The sequence below is a fragment of the Zootoca vivipara genome, chromosome 12, assembly GCF_963506605.1.
Source record: "Zootoca vivipara chromosome 12, rZooViv1.1, whole genome shotgun sequence".
Classification (NCBI taxonomy): Eukaryota; Metazoa; Chordata; class Lepidosauria; order Squamata; family Lacertidae; genus Zootoca; species Zootoca vivipara.
The window spans coordinates 19,941,452-19,964,208 of record NC_083287.1 but is presented as its reverse complement, the minus strand read 5'-3'; the positions used below and the strand labels follow the sequence as shown (position 1 = coordinate 19,964,208).

Genomic DNA, 22,757 nt, shown 5'->3' with positions numbered 1-22,757 from the left:
GATGTGATTCAGGTCCCTTCCAACTCCACATTTTTGTGATTCTATGACTCTATGAAGATACAGGGAATCTATTGTCCCCCATATCTCTCACATGGGTGAAAATGCTGCTCATGCAAGAATGTTGTTTGCCCAAAATTGGAAAGATGAAGAGGTCCTGATGAAAGAAGATTGGATACAGAAACTAATGCAGTATGGCGAAATGGCAAAACTTACCTGAAGAATAAGAAATCAATACAACAAACTTTTTAGAAAGGAATGGAAGTGGTTTACTGAGTATTTACAAACTGTAAACAGATTGAGACATTGGTAGGATTAGTGTAAAAACCTGCAGTATGTGTGTGTGTGTGTGTGTGTGTGTGTGTGTGTGTGTGTGTGTGTTAAAGGTAAAGGGACCCCTAACTATTAGGTCCAGTCATGGACGACTCTGGGGGTGTGGTGCTCATCTCGCTTTAGTGACCAGGGGAGCCAGCGTACAGCTTCCGGGTCAGCATGACTAAGCCACTTCTGGTGAACCAGAGCAGCACAAAGAAACGCCATTTACCTTCCCGCTGGAGCGGTACCTACTTGCACTTTGATGTGCTTTCGAACTGCTAGGTTGGCAGGAGCTGGGACCGAGCAACGGGAGCTCACCCCGTCATGGGGATTCGAACCGCCAACCTTCTGATCGGCAAGCCCTAGGCTCTGTGGTTTAACTCACATAGCCACCCGCGTCCACATGATATATTAGAACAGATGAATAAAAGAATAGGTCAAGATAATTTGGAGTATGCAGGAAAGGATGAAAATAACCGTAGGGAACCACAGAAAGGGGGGGGGGAGGGAGTCAAAATTGAAAATGTTAAAAATTGGCAAAATAATTGTATATAAATGAAAATTATAAATAAAAATATAAAAAAGAAAATGCTGCTCAGGAATTTTAAGCTAAAAAAGGACAGATAAGCAGCCTTTCCCCACATCTCCTACAACAGGATTAGACTTCCAGTTTCCCAGTGCTGCATCCCAGTAATATAAAGCATGAAGAAGAAGGAATAATTGAACTCTTGATTGACAATCCAATTTGAACCTATAAGGGTGCAATGTTAAGTACTTTTTAGGGAGTAAGTCCCACTGAGCTCAGTAAATGTGCTTAAGATTGTGCTCCACTGAGATGGATGAGCCAGTTGTCAGACTCAGTAGAGAGAAATTTCCTATGCTCCCTATTTTATTGCTGCTATTATTAAATTGAGAGTCCCTTGCCAATCCACTGCAAATCACCTGAGCATATTCCCAGTCTACTTTCTGATCACCCCTGCTCTAAGCCACTGTTCAGACATGAAAAGTCAAGGAATCTGATTCTATTTTTAACTATTGTGGGCAAATAACCCATACAAAAACTTAGTTGTTCGCCTATTTGGATGCTTGATAATGCTATACTATTCAGTTACTGTTTAAATAATGGACATTTTATAATGAAATTTTCTGTTTTTTATTTGTATCTCCTGCATTTTGGTTTTATAATTTTTGTAAACCTCTTTGTGATTTATTTTTTTGCCAAAAAATTTAAGCGATATACAAAATGTTCTTGATAAATAAATAACCATCATAAATTATCCTAGGAGAACAGCTGGGAAGTTAGTTGCCTTTTGTCGATGTGCAGCTTAGCTAACCTTTTTTCTTGAATACTATGGATATAAAAGTGACTAAATCTTCAGCCCATTTGCACGGACATTCCAGTACAATGATGATCATATTTAAGACATCCTAATGCAACTACATGGGACACGGGTGGCGCTGTCGTCTAAACCACTGAGCCTGTGGGCTTGCCGATCGGAAGGTCAGCAGTTCGAATCCCCGCAACGGGGTGAGCTCACATTATTCGGTCCCAGCTCCTGCCAACCGAGCAGTTCGAAAGCATGTCAAAGTGCAAGTAGATAAATACAGTGGTACCTCAGTTTGTGAACGCAATCCATTCCGCGGAGGCGTTCGCTTGCCGAGGCATTTGCTCGCCGAAGACATGCTTTTGTGCATGCGCGAAGCGCCGATAGAGCGCTTCTGTGCACGCACGCGCTGCGCAGTTTGCATCTGCGCATCCGACGCCGCGGAACCTGGATGTAAATGGAGGTAGGCGTAAACCGAGGTTCCACTGTAGGTACTGCTCCAGTAGGAAGGTAAATGGCGTTTCCATGCGCTGCTCTGGTACACCAGAAGTGGCTTAGTCATGCTGGCCACATGACCTGGAAGCTGTCTGCTAACAAACGCCAGCTCCCTTGGCCTATAGAGTGAGATGAGCACTGCAACCCCAGAATCGTCTGTGACTGGACCTAACAGTCAGGGCTACCTTTACCTTTAATTCAAATACAATTTGTAGTCTTGTGCCAGAAACTTGTGCAAAGATGGGGGTTAGAAGTGCAGCAGGTTGATGTTTGTGCAAATAGTGTTAAATTTTTGTAAATAGAGGGCATATGATATTTGTGGACTATGGCTCATGTAGCCTTGACAGGAGACAATCCTCTCAAAGTCTGATTAAAGCTAATATATATTGAAACTGAAAGAAGTGACTAGAAATTGTTGCCTTAGCACAACTAATGATTTATAGTTCTGTCCTCTCCTCTGAAAAAGCGAATTGCCTCCTTCTGTAATAGTCTATCGTCATAAAAATAAGCTCGGGAAATCATTGAGGTGCTTTGATGGTAAGAAAGTGATATAAAAATAGATCTGTACTATTATAGTGCAACGGGTATTCCTTATATTTAGTATACAGTATGGTACCAATAGTTTACATCTAGGGAATACTAACATAGAAGGCTTGAACCAGAGAACTATAAGAGCAGCAGGGAGATTTTGCATATTAATAACTAGCCCTGTTGCTGTATTTATATGCTGCTGGTATTACAACCACAAGACAAATGCAGTAGACACTACCTGGGGTTGGACTAGATGGCCCATGGTCTTTTCCAACGCCACAATTGTATGATTCTATGTTTGGAGCCAGGCATCACCCTGAAGCTGACACCCACAGCCACAGTAAGTGGGAAATTCTACTGTCAAGGTTAGTTTTCATGCTAAATTGCTATGTTCTGTAGATATCCACATGCAAGTAGGCAGGCTCTGTTCCTCACAAATCCTTGCAGATCTTACTGTGGGAGGAAGAAATTGACAATCACGGAAGGATGTGTTGGGAGGTAAACAGCTAAGTCTATATCTGGAACTGCACTTAAGTGTGCTATATCTGTTTTGAGTTCTCCAGCTCTGTGTCACTATCTCAAATTACAGGGGAAGCCCTTATTGCAATGAGCAATACTTTCCCCCTGAAAGTAATTCCACGTGCTTGGGGTTTTCTCTCTATCTTTTGCATCTAATTATAGTGCAATTTTTGTTCAAATAATTGAAACTGAATTTGTGATGAAATATTATTACAAATGTGGATGGTTTTTTTTTTAAAAAAATTAATAATAAAAGATGTGTACCTCCCAACCTGGAGGGGCAGGGGTGGCGCTGTGGGTTAAACCACAGAGCCTAGGGTTTGCTGATCAGAAGGTCGGTAGTTTGAATCCCCATGACGGGGTGAGCTCCCATTGCTTGGTCCCAGCTCCTGCCCACCTAGCAGTTCGAAAGCACGTCAAAGTGCAAGTAGATGAATAGGTACCACTCTGGCGGGAAGGTAAACAACGTTTCCATGCTCTGCTCTGGTTTCACCAGAAGCGGCTTAATCATGCTGGCCACATGACCTGGAAGCTGTACGCTGGCTCCCTTGGCCAATAGAGCAAGATGAGCGCCGCAACCCCAGAGTCGGTTACGACTGGACCTAATGGTCAGGGGTCCCTTTACCTTTTACCTTAAGACAATTGTACTTTTATTCATCATCTTAACTTTCAGAATTCTATATCATAAAGCACAATCACATAATTTCAAGTCATAAAGCATCACATTTTATTGACCCAAACCTGACAGGCTCTTGTTTATATGCACAAAATAATGAGCAAACAGTTGTACTGATAATGTGTAGCTGTTGTAAGTCCCAAGACATCAGAAACATCGGTGTTATCAACCACAGCCATCCCATAGTGCTGATAATCTCAGAATTAATTATGGTTCTTGATGGTTAACAAATTCAGAGAGATGCTGCAAACCAGCTGAAGCAAACCATCTTTAAGTCCCAATGGTTTGGAAGGCTGAGCAAATGCTTAACACTGTCCCACTGAAATAAGTTGGACCTAAATTTAAAGTGCAGTTCTATATGGGTAGAGGCATGCATCCAAAGTCCCCTTAACCTTATTACTTTCATTGCTCATCATTTTATTACTTTTCAGCATGTCGTGTCATGACCACCAGATGAGAAGGAGGACAGTGAGGAGAAGTTGGGGGGGGCGAATTGTGGGAACCAGGGATAGTGAACAAAGTTTCTTCCCTTTTGACTCCAGCCACTATGGGAGAGGGAGAAGGAATGCTGGCTTTCTTCTCTACTGGCTCTCCCCTCTTGATCAGCTACTGGGGGGCGGCGGCGGCGGCGGGGGGGGGGGGGTAGAGAATAGAAATGACCTACCATATCCCCACCACCCAGTTGCTACCCGTAAAAGTGATGTGTTTGTCAAGCAATTCTAAAAAGCAGCTCAGAAGAAAAGTTCATGTATCTTGTTATTCTCAGATCTACTTCCCATCATTCATTGAACATGGGTAAAAGACCATAATGCTTCAGCAGGCAGCATGACTTTACACAATACAGTTTCTTTGCTTACTAGAGTCTAGAAACTAGAGGGGGAAAGGGGGGTTAAGGGAATACCCTCATAATTGCCATTACAACAAAGATTTAGTTGACTTTCTGATGTAAACATTGTACATCAGCTCTATGGGTGGGCTGAATAATGAGGCAAATCAGGGTGATTTGTAAGTCTCTGCCTCTAAGTTAAAGCACAGAGTCAATACACCCTTTAGTTAGTTCAGCCCCCCCCCCCAAGTCTTGTTTCTTTCTGTCACTCTGTTGGTTGTTTCTGTCACTCTTATAGTTCCATGGTTTCCTATATCTCTATGTTTTCCTAGATTGATGCACTTCACAAGAAGTGAGGCTTTGGGAAACGATTCCTGCAGAACAGCTCCGTGTTGTAAGCACACAAGCCCCAGAAAACAAATGGCAGTGTGAAGCTGCAAAGTTATTAAAAAATATACTTACAAGAGTACACACCACTCAGCTACTTCTTAATTATTTTAGTGTAAGGAAGAGCAAGAGACCAACCCCAATTTTCTCCAATAATGGGTTATGTAAGAAAGTGAACCCCTTTTATTTCCCCGACAAAAAACCCCAGACCTATTTATCTGCAGTTTGGCAGACCTAATTCATTCAGCGAGTGGGAGGAGCTCCTTTGCATATACTTTAGCACAAAGGGGAAAATGTTGTAGTAGCCATTTTTTATATTTCCCATTATAGTGAATGGGGCCTCATAGCAGCTCAGAAGCCAAAACACAGAATGAAGCCAAAAAAGCACAAAACCACTCCGAAGCAGATTGGATTTTTTTTTAAATGCACAGACTCAGATACAAGGGGAAACCTGGGGGCCCCATCCACACCCCTACTAAATGGCACTTTCTATCATAATCACCACAGAAATCTGATCTAGTAAAATGATCTCATTGTGATTTTTTTCACATCGGACAGATTCATGTGAATCTGCCATGCATTGCATGTTACAATCCTTCTTCTGGATGCTATTTTATGCCAGCGCAACACACGTAGTCCAAGAGTCTGAATTACATGGAAATGGCAGGTCGTTGTTTCACTGATAGGCAATTATGATACACAGAACGGTTTAAATGCAATTATTCCATTTTATCATTGCAAATAACTACTGCTGTTTGTTTTTTTAATTAAAGAAGAAGCACTGGAGAAATCCAGCGTTCGGTTAAGGGGAGAGTTCATAGTACTTTCAGTGATCATTTCCTATTCTAAATAAGTCTTCTTTGCAGATAATATTTCATATTATATTAGCTCTTTCATAAGAGATGAACAGCAGGCTGCCACTGTCTGCCCTTTCCAATATTGTTTTTCTTAAATATTATGAACTTCTTTAAACTTCAGGGGAGCTCATGTTAACAAACAGGTAAGGATGAATCAGTTTCTTAATTCACCAAAGGAGGCCTTGAGCATTAGCAATTATATTTGCTTGGCAAATTATTTTCAGTTGCATGACTGCAGCAGTCGGTAAAGGTCAAGAAGTTTGAACAGTGGGATTAGAAATCATCTTCATTGATTAGTTTGTTCAAACATCTTAAAAATTCACAGTAATGTAGATTATGCTTCAAGAAGGCAAGGCTAGTTCAGTTCACTGAGTCATTGTTGAGACACACAGCTTTCTGAGAAGACTGGGAGAGCACACTTCACTCTTAGACAATAAAAGGCTGACTTTCAGAGTGTTTAGAAATAGGGATGTACAACTGTCCATTTTCTTCACCCCAAAGGGCTTAACCCTTTGCAAATGGTCCAAGTGAGCAGACACAAAGGATTGACATTTTTGTGCATACTCCCAAGTGACCACATGCAAAACACTAGCAGGCACTCAAAGCACTCCAGCACATTTGCCAACACCTTCTCCTTGTTGTTGTTGTTTAGTCGTTTAGTTGTGTCCGACTCTTCGTGACCCCATGGACCATAGCACGCCAGGCACTCCTGTCTTGCACTGCCTCCCGCAGTTTGGTCAAACTCATGTTCGTAGCTTCGAGAACACTGTCCAACCATCTTGTCCTCTGTCGTCCCCTTCTCCTAGTGCCCTCAATCTTTCCCAACATCAAGGTCTTTTCCAAGGATTCTTCTCTTCTCATGAGGTGGCCAAAGTATTGGAGCCTCAGCTTCACGATCTGTCCTTCCAGGGAGCACTCAGGGCTTATTTCCTTAAGAATGGATAGGTTTGATCTTCTTGCAGTCCATGGGACTCTCAAGAGTCTCCTCCAGCACCATAATTCAAAAGCATCAATTCTTCAGCGATCAGCCTTCTTTATGGTCCAGCTCTCACTTCCATACATCACTACTGGGAAAACCATAGCTTTAACTATACGGACCTTTGTCGGCAAGGTGATGTCTCTGCTTTTTAAGATGCTGTCTAGGTTTGTCATTGCTTTTCTCCCAAGAAGCAGGCGTCTTTTAATTTCGTGACTGCTGTCACCATCTGCAGTGATCAAGGAGCCCAAGAAAGTAAAATCTCTCACTGCCTCCATTTCTTCCCCTTCTATTTGCCAGGAGGTGATGGGACCAGTGGCCATGATCTTGGTTTTTTTGATGTTGAGCTTCTCCTTTCCTGCCTCCTAAGACCCTCCAAAATATTACCTGGGGCAGAATAAAAGGTAGAAGGTGACAGGAAGGCTTCTCGGCAGAACATTGTGTCCTAACTGAGGAGGACACTGGGAGTGGGATTACACATCACAACATTGTAATACATCAATTTCTTCCAAGAATTGGGTTACGTCCCATCCAGATGTGCTGGGACATGAACTTCCAGTGCCCTCCTTAGTGTAGATTGCTCTCCCTTCTTCTGTCCCTGGTAGGTTTGGGGACCATTGAGAGGGCAGGGAAGATGGAGATGGAAGTGGCAATCAAACAGAGGCACTATTTTTTTCACTTTTATGATCCCCTCATTTTGATTATCCATAGCATCTTTGCTTAAAAATACGAATTGCTTGCCCTCAAAGGATCAGCCACATTTGGCACTTTTTTTGTCTGTGTTTCTGGATTGGCTTCACGCAGAGATGCAGCAGACAGCACTTTCTAAAGGAGGAAATGGTTCCACTGCATCTCTTCATTGGGTTAAACTCCATTGGGAGAGCCATGTTTGTCTGTTGCAGCAAACACGCACACAAAAAGGAGTCTTGTGACACCTTGAAGACAAAATAGATTTATTGTGACATAAGCTTTTGTAGATTTGACTGCATTTCATCAGAATGCTTGAAGTGTGAGTTGGCACAGGGGAGAAAAGTGTGAAGCCTTGGGAATAATTAGGAAGCTGCCTTATACAAGTTCAGACTATTTGTTCACCTAGACCAATATATCCGATTGGCTGTATGTCTCCAGGGTCTTAAGCAGAAGTTTTCCTCTCACCTGCTACCCAATCTGTTTTAGCGATACTAGGGACTAAACCATGTGCTCATCACTGAGCTTTGGTTTCATCTCATAGTTAAGTGGTTTGTAATTAAATTATTATCCAAGTACTCAAAATACAGAAAAGTGACAGAATGCACCCCAGTGAAGAATTACTGGGGGGAAAGGCAAGGTCAGTCTGGGAATTAGATTGAATAAGTGGAGACCGAGAAGGGGGGGGGGATGATAACCATCTTTAAATATCTAAAGGGCTGTCACATGGAAGATGGAGCAACCTTGTTTTCTCCTGTTCTGGAAGGCAGGATCCAAACCAACATAATGTATCCAAATTGCAGGGAAGGAGATTCTGTCTAAACATCAGGAAGAATTTTCTGATGGTAAGAGCTGTTCAACAGTGGAGCAGTCTCCCTCAGATGGTGGTGGACTCTCCTTCATTGGAGGTTTATAAACAGAGGTTGGATGGTCAGCTAAAATGGAGATTCCTGCATTGTACAGAGTTGGACTAGAGTCACTAGATGACCATTGGTGTCCCTTCCAAGATTCTATTAATCTTACAGAGAGGGAGTGCACTGCATCTTCTGGGTGTGACCAGTTTGGGAGCCTTGGGTCTATTTCTAATGGGTTCCTATTTTGCTGTGGCTTTCAGATTAGCAATTACAGTATCAGACTATTGGGCTCATCCATACTTCCATTTGTCCTGTGATTTCTTCCAAACGTCAGTCTGATTGACAGTTGTTCTCATTCACAAGTAAACAGTGGGTTTTCCCAAGGAAATTGCTGGGACAAATAAAAACCTCTCGGACAAGCCCTAAACCCAAGCATTGCTCATTTCAATTAGATGTGTCCTGCAGAAAATAGGAGGGTCTCATCCATCAATTGTCTTCTTTTGAATATTACTTTAGTAGTGACATTCAGTAGGTGTGGATACCCAGAGCTTTCCTTTTTATTGTGCCATGAAATATGGCAAATATTGTGACTGTGTTATGTATAAGAAAGTGTTTTGCAGAAAAATGTTATTATTGAATACATTGACAAAGGACTGAAGCTTTTTTGTTTTAATGCTGCAATACAAACAGCCCTAAAATGCCAACTACCTGACCCTGTTGAATGAATTACAGTATTGGCATTGTGGAAAGTCTCACTCCTCTCAGGTGGGACTCCCAGGTGTTTTTGCATATGATTGCAGCCTAAGACATTTATGATAATGAAGAATTAGCCTTTCTCCATTTCTTTTCTTGGCAGTTGGTGCCAGGGAGGCTAGCTTCACCTTTTATCTTTTTCAACATTTAATTAAGAATTTATTTTAAAAGATTAAACTAAGATGAAATGAAAATGGCATACATGAATATTCAATACAAAACTTTTTGAGATACTTTGCTGCTACTAGTCTGATGTCCTATAGCTCCCAGCTTCTGTAGTTCATAGTGGATTAGCTACTGCTGTTCTTTTATTGAATAAGTTAGTAGACCTTTGAGGAGAATAAGGCACCACAAAACCTAGCATCATTGATGGGCTTATATATTTCCCAATATATAAAAGTGGGCATGGGAAGAAAACATCTCAAGGTGCTCTCCTAGTCCTTTCCTCACACGACCCACATCTGACCCTGTGAGGAATAGGGCTGTAGATACTATGAGGTGATTGAAATGCATTTGCACACATTATTTTATTGTTGCTGTTTTGTTGTTTCACATGGTCTAGGGTGTGAGCTCTGGCGCTGAAAACACAGCGTCTTTGCCATCGAATTTATTTTGCCCTTGGGTATCGCATGTGGCTATACCTTTGCTCCCCGCTCCCCCTCAACCCCCGCAGCAGCAGCAGCGTGATAAGTCCGCCATTTCTCCCTCCCGCCAAAACCTGGCGCTTTGTCTGCTAGCCAATGGGGTGTCCCCACCAAGCCTCCCGCGCGACTCCCCGCACCCGCGAAGGGAGGGCGCGCAACAAAGCTCGCGGCAGCTGGTGGCAAGCGGTAGGGCTGTGAGGGGTGGGGGACTTGGCGAGTGCGCACGCGCAAAGGGGTGTCTTTGGCTTCGCGCGCAGGGCGCCTTCCCCGGGTCTGCGAAAGTGGGCAGGAGCGGCGGCAGCGAAAGTAGCATCCGTTCCCTATGCCCGAAAGTCCGTGGCGCTCCTCCTCCTGCTGCTACTCTTCTTCTTCTTCTTCCCTCCGCCACCAGCGCGCTTGCACTTTCTTACCCGCCACCCCATCCTTCGCAAGGCAAACTTTGATGGAGAATTTCACACCGCGCTGGAAAAATGCCTGTTATGAAAGGATTACTGGCACCTCAGAACACCTTCCTGGACACCATCGCCACTAGGTTTGACGGCACACGTAAGTCTCGCCCAGGCAAGGCGCACCTCCGGGCAGCCAGAGGCAAGGCGCTTCTCGGGGCTTGGAGAAACTCTCCATCTCGTTGCCGGTGCTGTTTTTGGGAAGGAGGGCTGGGGAAATGGCTTGGATCAAACTTTGCAGACTATTTCTTCGCAAGGGGTGCTGACAACATGTGAATTCTCTCGTTTTTTAAAAGAAAAAGGGGGTGCTTTCCATTATTGCCCATCCTACATCATTATTATTGTCACTTTACAAACTTTGGGTATCTAAAGAGACTTCGCGATCAAAGATGATTTGAACACACACACACCCGCCCCGTTCCCCGTCCAATTTCTCCCTTGTGTGATCTGGTTTAAGATATATTCGGGAAATCTCCTCGTAAGTAAGGGACTTGGATGGAGGTGGGAGGGACAGAAACAGGCAGACCTCGTTCTCAGAATGGAGCTTTGATTTTTATTGTATTTTTTTAAAAAAGATCTCTTTAAAAGCTTAATTCTGGTAAACCAGGTTGTGTATTGGCTGGGCAGCTGTTGTCTGAGGTTACTGAATGAAGTCTATATCCGTCCGATTAATGAATGAGTTTATTACGGCAACCGGGAGAAAAAAGGGAGAAAGGTTAGCCTTTCAGGACCCTGGACAGATCTAATCGTTCTCACCCAGAAGTATAATCCTAGATTTCTCTCTAAAGGGTTGCGTGTGTCCCTGATGGCCTGTTTGTTTGTTTTTAACATTCCAGCTGTTCCTTGTGTTTGTGTGTGTGTTTAAAAGGAAAAGAAAACCCAGTTAGAATACAATTTCCCTCCCTTCACAGGACACACATGGCCTTCCTGCTGCTTCAGTTAATCCCTGTTCAATGGTTCCCTTGTGATATATTGTTTTCACATAGGGGTGTGCGCGTTTGTGTATGGGGTGTGTGTATGTATACTGTAATTGAACACATGCACACGCGACAACACACACACACACAAATACACACCACCTGAAGGATTATTAAAACATTCTTTTTTGGAAGAATGTTGCTATTTGCCCTGATAGATGTAGAACTATTTAAATATTTAAATAAAGGGAGTACATAAGGATCATTCAGCAAACGTTTATTAGCAGTGGGAGAATGTCAGTATTTCTGTGAAGTCTGTAGCTGCTTTTAGGAGGATTACCATGAATCAGTTCTTTAAAGTGTTGACAATTCTTGGTTGTTGCTTCCACCCCACACCCCGTCTCCTATGAATATTGCGCTAGTCAAGACTCTGGTTCAATGCATCAGGGTGATACAGTTGTGTCTTCTTAAATTGTAAGATGTTAATTATACTCTCTATAGCTACAGTAATCACTTATAATAAATCGTAATGCTGAATTAAATTGTGTCATACTCTGGGACCAGGTTAGTAGGATTAGATGAAAAAGTTAGGTTTTCATTTTGGCATAAATTCATTCTTTTGTTTGTGCATTTAGTTTTCCAGCTCTATTCTATGTTAGCAATTTCAAGTAATTTCAACTTGAGAAATTAAAAATAAATATCCAGGTGCTACATACTGGAACCAAGTGAAAGCATAAGGATCCCCCCCCCATGAAACTATAGAAGTAAAATGTCATTTTGTTTAGCTTTTTTTAAAAGACCCCTACACCAAACAACTTTTTATATGTAAATGTGTAAAGAAATACACCCACCCTTGAGCTCAATTGGACTTCTGATTTCTGGACTTCTAGAGGAATGCAGGTTACATCACAACCAAGCCAAGTTGGAGTACATGTGGGCAAGGGATCTAAATTTGGGCTAAATACAGCACTCTGTGGGGTTGTGGCAAAAGCTGCCAATCTTTCCTCAAACAATTTTCAATGTTATAATGTTCAAAGGTGGCACATGACTGAGTCAAGACAAGCACTTGCTTAACTCTGTCACTAAAATCAATGAGACTGATAAATACTCATTTTTAATAGACCGTGTCCTTAAATATTGCACAGTACAATTTACATAAACTATTTTGTCCTGCAAACCCCTTTGAAAGTGATATTATGGTGTTATAAATGTTGAGCCCATGTTTTAACATTGGCTGTAGCTAACATAGCTCCTTTTTATTCTAAATCTTTGGGGAGGATATATTATGTTGTCATCAGTAAGACTCTTATCCAGCAATACATCTTTAATCCTGTGGAGAATTAATTCTAATTCTGGGCAACAGTACAGGAAAGGATTCCTGATCATGTTGGGAAATATGTTCTGATTTATAAAGCACTCTCATTAGAGCATAAATTTTGTTTTTAAAAAATCTATTTCATCTTTAATCATTGAAGTTTACACGCGATAGAGAATCTTGGCAGATTGAATCACCTCAAGTAAAAAGAAAACTTTGCTTGGGTCTTTATACGCTTGTACTTAAGCAATTTAGAGGGCGGCAAATTTCATCAGCTGAAGTGTCTCCATAATAGTCTTCTAAGGGTCTTCTCTCAAACAGTGGCCAAAATTTGACTGGGAAGTTCACAAGCAAGGAATGATGCTTACAGTAGTGACAGGCAACCATATTTCTCTCTACTTTGCTTAGGAACACAGTGCGATTTGGATTTTAATTGAGAATTATTTGTACATTTTCATGATTTCCCAAACTGCATTCATGGTACACATGAATAACATGTGCAATGTTGTTATTCAGTGTCACAATGGCTATATTGAAGTATGCCTCTGAATACCACTTGCTGGGAATCAGAAATGGGCCAAGAGCTGCTGTATTGCAGTCCTGCATGCAGGCTTCCCATAAGGCATCTGGTTGACCGGTGTGAGAAGAGGACGCTGGACTAGATGGGCTGTGCTCATCTAATCATAGAATCATAGAGTTGGAGGAGACCACAAGGGCCATCCAGTCCAACCCCCTGCCAAGCAGGAAACACCATCAAAGCATTCCTGACATAATGATCTTATGCAGTTCCATCACTCACCAGGTGCTACACCTGAGCAGTAGTATACATATCTCTTCAGATAATATTGGGAATTGGTGTGGAAAGGAGCATATTAGTCCTGCTGGAGGCATTGCTGTTATGGCAATCACTGAACACTATGGGACATTAAAGAGGAGAAATAGGTTGGATTTCATCACTACCATTTGTTCTGCTGTATAATGAGTCCCTGTATAATGTTAGTGATAAATGCTCAAGCGTTTAAACAAACATTATGAATTGAAACACCCCCTTTTCAACCTGATGGTTGCAGTTGACAAGAGACACAAAAATACAAATTAGGATGTCTTGCTTGAAATTAACTCCCTTCCCCAGTGATGTGTGATTCAGAAAAGAGCAGATCTCGAATATTGGTCTCACTTGTAGCAAATGAAAGCAGCTGGGATATCAGCACAGTTGGCTATCTGAAGTGAAATTACTGAATAAATAAAGGCTCATGGATTGGTCTGGGTATTACCCTTCTGGAAGTATGCTACATTTGCTTCATTACTGGCTATTACCAGCAGTTTATATGAATTTAAGTAGCCTTAAAGTACTCAAGCTGTATTCTTACACATTTTACTTTAAAGTGCACTTGTTTTTAATAGATGTTTTATCTAAGAAAGTGTGCTTAGAATCATAGCCTAATGCTCTAACTTGGAAGTAAGCCACCTCAGAATCAATGGTACTTATACTGGAGCAATCATGATTGCTAAACGATGGGGTTGCAAATCTTCAAGAGCACATTTTGAAATGCAAGTAATGAAGAAGAGGGGCAGCCTGCAGTCCCAAGGCCATATGCAGCTCTCAGCCAAATATCATGTGAGTGGCCAGGAGTGAACTAAGGGGTGGAAGGGGTGGTAAAAGAAAGACAGAGAATTAGAAAGAGAGTGACTACCCACTTTTAGCTCTAGCCCACTAGTGTCCCCACCCATGTCCACCACCAGTACACAGCTCTTGAAAAGTTACCTTTAAGGAAATGTGACTTTCCTCACTGGTGACATAATGGATGGGAATGCTGCCATGGCTTCCTGATCCGCTTTAAACCTTTATGGGACCCTCATGCTTTACCCATTTCCATGGCAGCTGGGGTATAGCTTCCATCTCCCTGAAGACAACCGCTTTTACACTCATTAGCCCATTGGCAAGGTGATGTACTTCCAGGGTGCTGTGCCACCATCTATCTTATCTGGCTGTGGCGATCTTGCCATTGCCTTCTTGAGGAATAACTTGTTGGACAAGTTCATTCTGCCTCTTGGCTTTTCCTGACTGACAAGCAGTCCTTGGACTTCAGCAATTTCTTGATATGCTTGAATATACTATTACACGCCTTCCCAATCTCTGCAGAGTAGCATGAGATTGCAGAGGTATCAGAAACAGTAACCTGGGTCTGTGTTCCCTTTTGGGACAATGAGGCACAGCAGAGACAGCCATGTCTTTATGATAGATGGTTTATTTACACATATATACAGCTTGAATCTAGATGAAGGGGTTGCAGAGCATTCAAATCCCTCCTCCATAAGATTCAAGGTTACTTTAGATTCAAGGATCAGCAAAAAAACCATGCTCTGTGTCTCTTTTGTTTCAGCCTGTCACCGTCAGCCCACATCATGTTCTACCCTTCATTCTCTGCTTCCGAAACTGCTTGCCAAACTGACACTTTTTTCCTGTTTGCTTACGTCATCTACCCTGAAACCCTCACAGCCAGAGGAGGGTTCCCTCACCTTCTTGTCCAGCAGTCTTCACTCTCTCTTGATGGTTTCTTGATGGGCCATTACTCTGCTTTGTTCCTTAATGGCTTACCCTGAGCTAGCCTCGCCAGGCTAGTCTGGCTTGTTAGCATAAACAAACCCCCAGAATTTCCATGTTTAGCAGACTTTAGTCAAGCCTTGATTAATTCTAACTCTTACCAATTTTCAGAATTATGGGTGCCTTGCACTCACATAATTCTGGCACCCCAACACATAACAATACAATTAACTGGTGTTTATGTGAACCCTTTATCCCATGGGAGTTCATGAGTTCTCAAACAATATAGATGCCAAATTCGGAAGTTGTCTCAAATCAAGAAAAAGATAGGCTAGGAAAATGGAAACCAAAGGACAGTTTCCAATATGTGTTTTGGATTGCTGATAAGGGTGGAAAGCATTTCTGTGCGATCCTAATCCTGTATGTTGATGTCTGTGTTCCTGTTTCCCCAGTTGGCTAGTGGAGAGGAATGCAGCTGATTGAGGATGGGCAGGTTAAGGTGTTCTGCTGCACCTGCAGCCCTTGCTTCACCGGAGTGATCAAAATGCTCCTTCTAGCAGGAGGTTCCCTAATGGAGCATTTCTTAGCAGGGTAGCAGGGTTATGGATCTGCTGGATCCCTCAAAAGGCCAATCATTGGGCCCTTCTGCTACTGTCTCACACTCCTGCTCTCTAGCCCCATTTAGGATTGCTCCGCCTACTTACGTGATTATATATTTATTTAATTTAGAAAATTTGTTCTCCCTTTTTCTTTGTTCAATGTGACCAAAGTTCACAATACCTATAAAATATCAAGGTACAGTAGAACATAAGCAGGATAAAGTCAACATAAACAGAACACCACTCCCACCCCAAAAAACCTTCCCTCCAAACCATAAACCATGAAATTAAGTTACAAAAAGCACAATGTTAAAAAAAGAGGCTCTCACTTGTTTATAATGTGGTACAGAAGAAGCAGCCAACACAGTGGCCTCATGGTTTGAACCACAACCCTCATCAGTTCCAGCCTACATGGCTAATGGTCAGGGACTATGGGAATTGTAGCCCAACAATATCGGGAGACAGCCATGTTGGCTCCTCTTGGGGTTTAGAGCAAGCTTCTCTAGGAAGTGATTCTCCAGGGCACCAGAGCAAAGAAGGCCCTGTTCAATGTGCAGAAATAATTAAATTGATGGACACATAATAGACAGAGAGGGTTGTGTGGGGAAAATGTACTCTGGTACATTGGATTCAGGCCTTGTAAGGCTTTATATCCTATAATCATCACAATGTTGAATGCACCCAGAACTGGACAGGCAACCAGTGTGTATTGAAAGGTCTTTTCTCTTGCAGATATTTTACATAGTCTTCAAAGGCTCCTTTTTGTAAAGTGCACCCCGAGTTCCATGCCCTCCCATTTGATACTGTTTGGGAGAGTGAGGGCAAAACAATATATTATCATGTGTAAGAATAGTTTACAAGTTCCAGGATGAAATTATTACAAATATATACCCAGGCCAATAGATTCGGAGGGTAATAAATTTACCTTTACATAAGAAAAGAAGTAATCTAATAAATTGCAGACAGTTCAAGAAGATGAGATTTTGCTGGAAGAAGAGTTACCGGTATATATGAATTTCAGTTAACTAAGTAAGCTACAAGTTCTGTTACTTCCAGTTGGACAAAGAAAAAGATTAAAACAAAACAAGACAAAACCACCACCTCCTGGATTCTGGTTTCAAGCACTAGGTTGTACATTGATATGCAAGCTTTAAGATATTTACATTACCAACACTGAGGGACCTATAGCAAATGTTGCAGACCCTAAATGTTGGATAAGAACATGTACTGTGCATAGTTACACTCATGTGGCTGGTTCACATGGGGAGTATGAAAAAGGAGGGCAAAGAGGCTGAGATAAGATATAGTTGACTAGTGGGGAAAAAGAGCCTTGGTTTTTGGAAACGTAAAGTATGACTGTTGCTCTCTAGCAATGATTTAGGGCAGGCATCCCCAAACTGCGGCCCTCCAGATGTTTTGGCCTACAACTCCCATGATCCCTAGTTAACAGGACCAGTGATCGGGGAAGATGGGAATTGTAGTCCAAAACATCTGGAGGGCCAAAGTTTGGGGATGCCTGATTTAGGGGGCCACAGTTTCAAAAGACAAGAATGAAATAATTGTGTTATTTAGTTTAGGGTGAAATATGGCCGTGCAATTTTAAACCAATTTCAAAAACTGGGTTGCCCTGACAATATCACTATAAAGGCAGGAAGAAAAGTTTTTTTAAAACAAACAAACAAACATGATCAAACTGTTTGATGACATGATTTTGTTTATCTCCATGTTTGATTCTGCCTTAAGTCCACATCAAGTGTTTCTTTTAAACCTCTTTCTGAGGTTCCTGTAGCCTTGTTCCTGTCTCTTATCTGCTCCATCCTTTGCTTATCTGTTTGGATGGTATTCGGTTAGGTCTAACTCAGAGTACACCCATGTTAGTGTACCTAAGTGAGACATTCCCATAAATGTCAATGGATCTGCTCTGAGCAGGATTAGCAGTGAATACAACCCATTGTGGCCAATTGTTTCCCTTGCCCAATCTTACTCTCTTCATGTTTCTGTCAGCATTTTGTTGGGTGGGAGGATAAAGGGGAAACGAGTTTGTGTAATTGCCTCATTGAGAAACAGTTTCCCTTTACATGGTCTTTCAGGCCCTTTGCTGAAAAGCATGGTTGGGAAATACTGTAACTAGAAGGAATAGTTGTGTCGTTGCAGAGGAATATGGTGGTGGATTCTACATGGTCAGTAAATCTCATTAGATAAACTCTTTTCTGCAGTTGTGATTGAGACATTTTCTAGGCAATGAGGAGGGCTAGGAACATACTTGTAAAGTAACGTTCTCAAACTCAGAAATATGAGATACCCAGTTTTGTGCAATGCCGATTTAAAGTAAGGATCCTTGTACTGCTCGCAACATTGGCCTGGGCTGCACACTAGTTTAAAGTGCATTATGTAATAGTCAGAGAGTGCTCCATCCACTGTTATTCACTCCATCCTTCTGGCTGTTACAAAATGAAGACCATGGTAGTAAATTAAGCATGTTAATAATGCATTGGGTAAGGGGCAAAATAATCCCTTCGTTGTAAATCTGTAACCTGAATATACTGCTAGATGTTTCTTTAGTTTCTTAGATTCAGCGGGCTTGAAAAGAGAATGGAATCCACATTTAATGGAAAAGAAATGTTTTTTTTCTGAATAAAATAGGATACAGCATTTGCCTTCTACAAATGGGGAAGAATTTTCCAAATACACCTATGAAGGGTTTTAGTTTTATGCCTGTATGACTGCACAGTTGGAATATTCTTGTTGGAATGTTCCTATTAGGTAACTGAATTCTTACAACACTTACATTTTTATATTATTATGAAGCCCTTGTTATAGCTAGTGGAAGTTTAAGTTTCTGTTCCCAGAGCTATTTAAGGGTGGACTCTGACAGACCTATAATTTTACTTTGCCTTCCAAGTGGAACCTGCTGAAAACAGAGGTGCCCCTGTTCTGTGTAGAGCTGAAAATTATTTCTACAAGAGTTTCATGTGTTTCTCAGAAACTTTTCGTTAAGGCCTCATTTTTCATGACAAGGTTACTTTTCTGTTCTTGATATCTGTTGAAGTTGAGCTGAGGTTCATATTATCTGATTTTTCTTAAGAAAAACTGGACATTTATACTGGATATAGTTTTATTCAAGTATTTAAACCTTTTTGTAGAAATAATTGTATATTAGTTTAATCCCTGTTCTGAAGCAGGGGTGCCAACTTGAATAAAATATTGGGAGGGGGCGCATGTAGGCCCTGCCCTGCCATTATCGATCACATGATGTGGTACACACACACACACACACACACACACCATTTGAATGGCAATGCCCATCAACTTTGGGAGGCCCTAGTCTCCTCAAATAGTTTATTGGGGGGGGTGAGGAGACCTCAGCCCCTACCGGTAGGAGTTGGTTCCTATGCCCTGAAGTTAACAATGGAGAAGAACAGAATGTGCATGTTCTACTTATTATGAATTCTGAAACAGCCAATTAAAAAAACCACATTTTTGTTGAACATGGCACATCTTATGGTTAGTACCGTTTGTGTGCAAATAGCATCATAGTTTTTATTTTCACATCAGCTCTGTAAGATGGTAATTTATATTCCTGGTTTGTGACTAGAGTACCAAAGTTGAAGAGAGAGTGACTAGCTTAAGCCAACCCAGTAAGTATATGATGTACAGATTAAAATCCAGACCTTCTAGTTTCTGAACCTGTCACTCTAGCCAGTAGAACCCAACAATAAATAATTCTGCTATTGAAACAAATGATAATAATAATAATAATAATAATAATAATAATAATAATTAATAATAATAATATAACAACAACAACAATAATAATAATTTATTATTTATACCGCGCCCATCTGGCTGGGTTTCCCCAGCCACTCTGGGCGGCTTCTAACAGAATATTAAAATACAATAATCTATTGAACATTAAAAGCTTCCCTAAACCGGGCTGCCTTCAGATGTCTTCTAAAAGTTTGGTAGTTGTTTTTCTCTTTGACATCTGATGGGAGGGCGTCCCACAGGGTCAGTGCCCCATTATTGGATGATTATCACTTATACATATTCAGCAATCAAATTGGACAGATAGTGACAGTGATTATGAAGGAAGACATAAAATGATGGTGATGACCAAAGTGTTGTATTCACATTCCTTATTATTTATTAGGTATGTTCACTGAATGAAAATGGGAAGTTACACCAGCTGTTAATAACCTGGGGAGCTGCTGATTAGATTGCTGAGTGAGCAAAGGGCAGTGGCTTGGAAGGAGCTGCATAGAAATATTAATACCAGAAGTCTGAATTTATCATAAGCTACTGCCAGGTTGAATTTTGCTTAGCAATCACAAAAGGACAATTGGTTTAAAACCCCACTTTTTCTATGCCTGTGCCTTGGAAATGCCCACCACCCTTTAAATCTGTAGAGAAGCAAATATTGGATTGCATATAAACAATATTTGTTTCATACTCCTTTATTTTTTGTGTAAAATCAAATTCTACTCAAGATTAAAGCTTGAAAGTTAGAATTATAATAGTAATAACAGTAATAATAATTACCATTTAAGCGAAGCTTCAGAAGTTGCCAATTAAAACCCTTGCTGCAATCCACCAGAGCTCTTGCAAAGTTGTATTTGTTTTAATGGGGCCTGCACAAGAGACTTTGTGCTGGATTTTTCCATATGCAGCACAATCCTATGCATGTTCCCCCACCCCTCCAGATGAGCCCCATTAAATAATGGAACACAGTTTGTTTTAGATGCTCAATGTAGCTTCGGCCTTTTTGCTTTTCAACAGAAGATTAACCCATGGGAAATTGCTTTTGAAACTGAAAGGACTTTAAAAAGCAGTTTGTGGGATGGCATGAGACTCTTAATCTTGAGACTCTTGTGGGAAGATATGCTGTTTGATGAAAAATGTGGTTCTTTTTATCTTGCTCTAAAATAAAACAAATACCCAGTGCTGTAAAAATGCATATTGAAAGGGCAAGGATTAAAACCTATAAAAACCATTCAGAAGAAACAACAAAAGCAAATGTGTACACCGGTGCTCATTGACTGTAAGCATCTCTTTTCAAAAATGGAAGTGTAGAAAATGATTTATTATTCTTGACATTGACTTCTTCTTCTTCTTCTTCTTCTTCTTCTTCTTCTTCTTCTTCTTCTTCTTCTTCTTCTTCTTCTCTTACTAAGTGGGTGGCATGCAACTACGTTTTACTCAGAGTATACATAATGAAATTAATGGCCTTAACTTAGTTATGTTCATTAATTTCAACAGGTCTACTCTGAGTAAAGCTCAGTTGAATACTACCCATTTCCCCCTCATTTTACCTTGAAGCAGTTCTGAGCACTAGGTTAGGCCAAGAGACAGTGATTAGTCCAAAGCCACTCAGTGAGCTTCATGGCCAATGGTCTGAACATAGGAACCCCTGTCCTAGTCCAACTGTCTAGCCCAGGGTTTGTCAACCTGGTCCCTACCACCCACTAGTGGGCATTTCAGGATTCTAGGTGGGTGGTAGAGGGGGTTCTACGGCACAAGCTGAATCCTCCTTCTATTGAGCACTGGTGGGTGGTAAGGAAATTTTACCATCAAGAAAGATGCATTAGTGGGCAGTAGGTATAAAAAGGTTGACTACCCCGATCTAGCCACTACACTACACTTGTTCTCTGGTTTTTATATTTTGAGCCAGAGTATATTTGTTTTGCAGTAGTCAGAAATCTGTTTTGCCTCTAAGTATTGTGAGAGATCAGAATAATTTTGGATACTGCCGGCACCGAAGAAGCAAGAATAAGACATCTCTTTAAATTGTTCGATTTGAATATCATTCTTCATTTGAAAATGCAAAACTGTACAGGCACGTATCATCTATTTCAATTAAATTCCATTGTGATTACTGCAGAAAGCATCTACTGTGTTCATGGAATTAACACGAACAGTAAAGCATCTGAAATGGAAACAAGTGCTAAAGTGATGGGAAATGGTCTTAAAATGAGCTGTGTAGGAAAGGGGAAATGGAATCGCTTGACAAGTAACAGCTTCCACAAATGGATGTTACTAGTTTGCTAGCTACAAAAATAGTTGTATTCCTATACCATACATTTCTAACTGTATCTTGAAGAGCATCTTTTGGTCAAAGACTTGCTTGCTCTTACTTCAGTTCATCATCAATAAATTTCACTTTTCCCTGCTTCTGCCAAATTTGCTCTACCTTCTCGTTTAATAATGGAATGTTGGATGGGGGGGGGAATCTGTTGCTTATGTTTTTATCACCCAGAGATTCATTTTTAAAGGATGAAAGGAGTCCTGCTTATTTGGCATGAGTTATCACAATGCTGTCCTGTTCTAATAATTTGTTGCTGAAAGAAGGAAAAGAAAAGGGGGAACTTTTAACATCTCTCTCCAAAGAGCTGAAACTGACTCTAGAAATCTGAATCACTAGAGAATAATTTGCTACTTGCCTGTGTAGACCTTTTAAACACCCCACGAAATAAATTCAGACAAGACTCAAATTTTGGTTTGGTTTTTGGCAGAATTTAGGCCACAACTTTATTGATGACAATCTGGTTTGACTAGCTACCTGTACCCTTGCAGGTAGCGCTGACCCTGGGCACCAACCATAGGTCAGCCTGGGGTGAACACCTGGGACAGTGGCAAGCAAGAGCCCTGATAGAACTCCACCCAGATGTCCCCTGGACTCAGGCTCTGGGCACAACCCCTCACAGGGAGACCAGCCATGAGTCCGTGGATTCCTTTAGCAGAATACCCAACGCATAGGGATGGCTAGGCATCCTGCCACCCCTATCAGCTGAACCAGAGCCTATCCGCAACCCTACAAGTTGTGACGAATTGCTACGCGGCAGGTGAAACCCAAATGGCACCAGCGAATCAGCCAAGTGGGGAAAATTCCTGCCATGCCCCTGTCCCAATGACAGGCGACACACGACTGCATAACAAGGTCAAGCGCAAGCCCTAAATATAGGGAGAGGTAGGCAGGTGTTCTGGTGCACTGAGCCCAAAAGAGGAAGCTCAGGGAAATGTGCATGGGCTTAAATAGAGGTCCCTCAATCGCTTTGACTGGTGTCCCTCTGGCCCAATTGCACCCAGGATCGAGGGA

The 22,757-nt window shown here is 41.5% G+C and overlaps 1 protein-coding gene across 1 annotated transcript in view; it reads left to right on the top strand.

The window, feature by feature from the left end:
• Positions 1-10,312: 10,312 nt before the first annotated feature.
• The window catches only part of KCNH8 (potassium voltage-gated channel subfamily H member 8), a 157,469-nt gene continuing 145,024 nt past the window's right edge, over positions 10,313-22,757 (top strand). The window contains exon 1 of the mRNA XM_060280535.1: positions 10,313-10,388. Within this exon, the coding sequence (XP_060136518.1) occupies positions 10,313-10,388 (76 nt within the window). The remainder of the gene's footprint in view (positions 10,389-22,757) is intronic.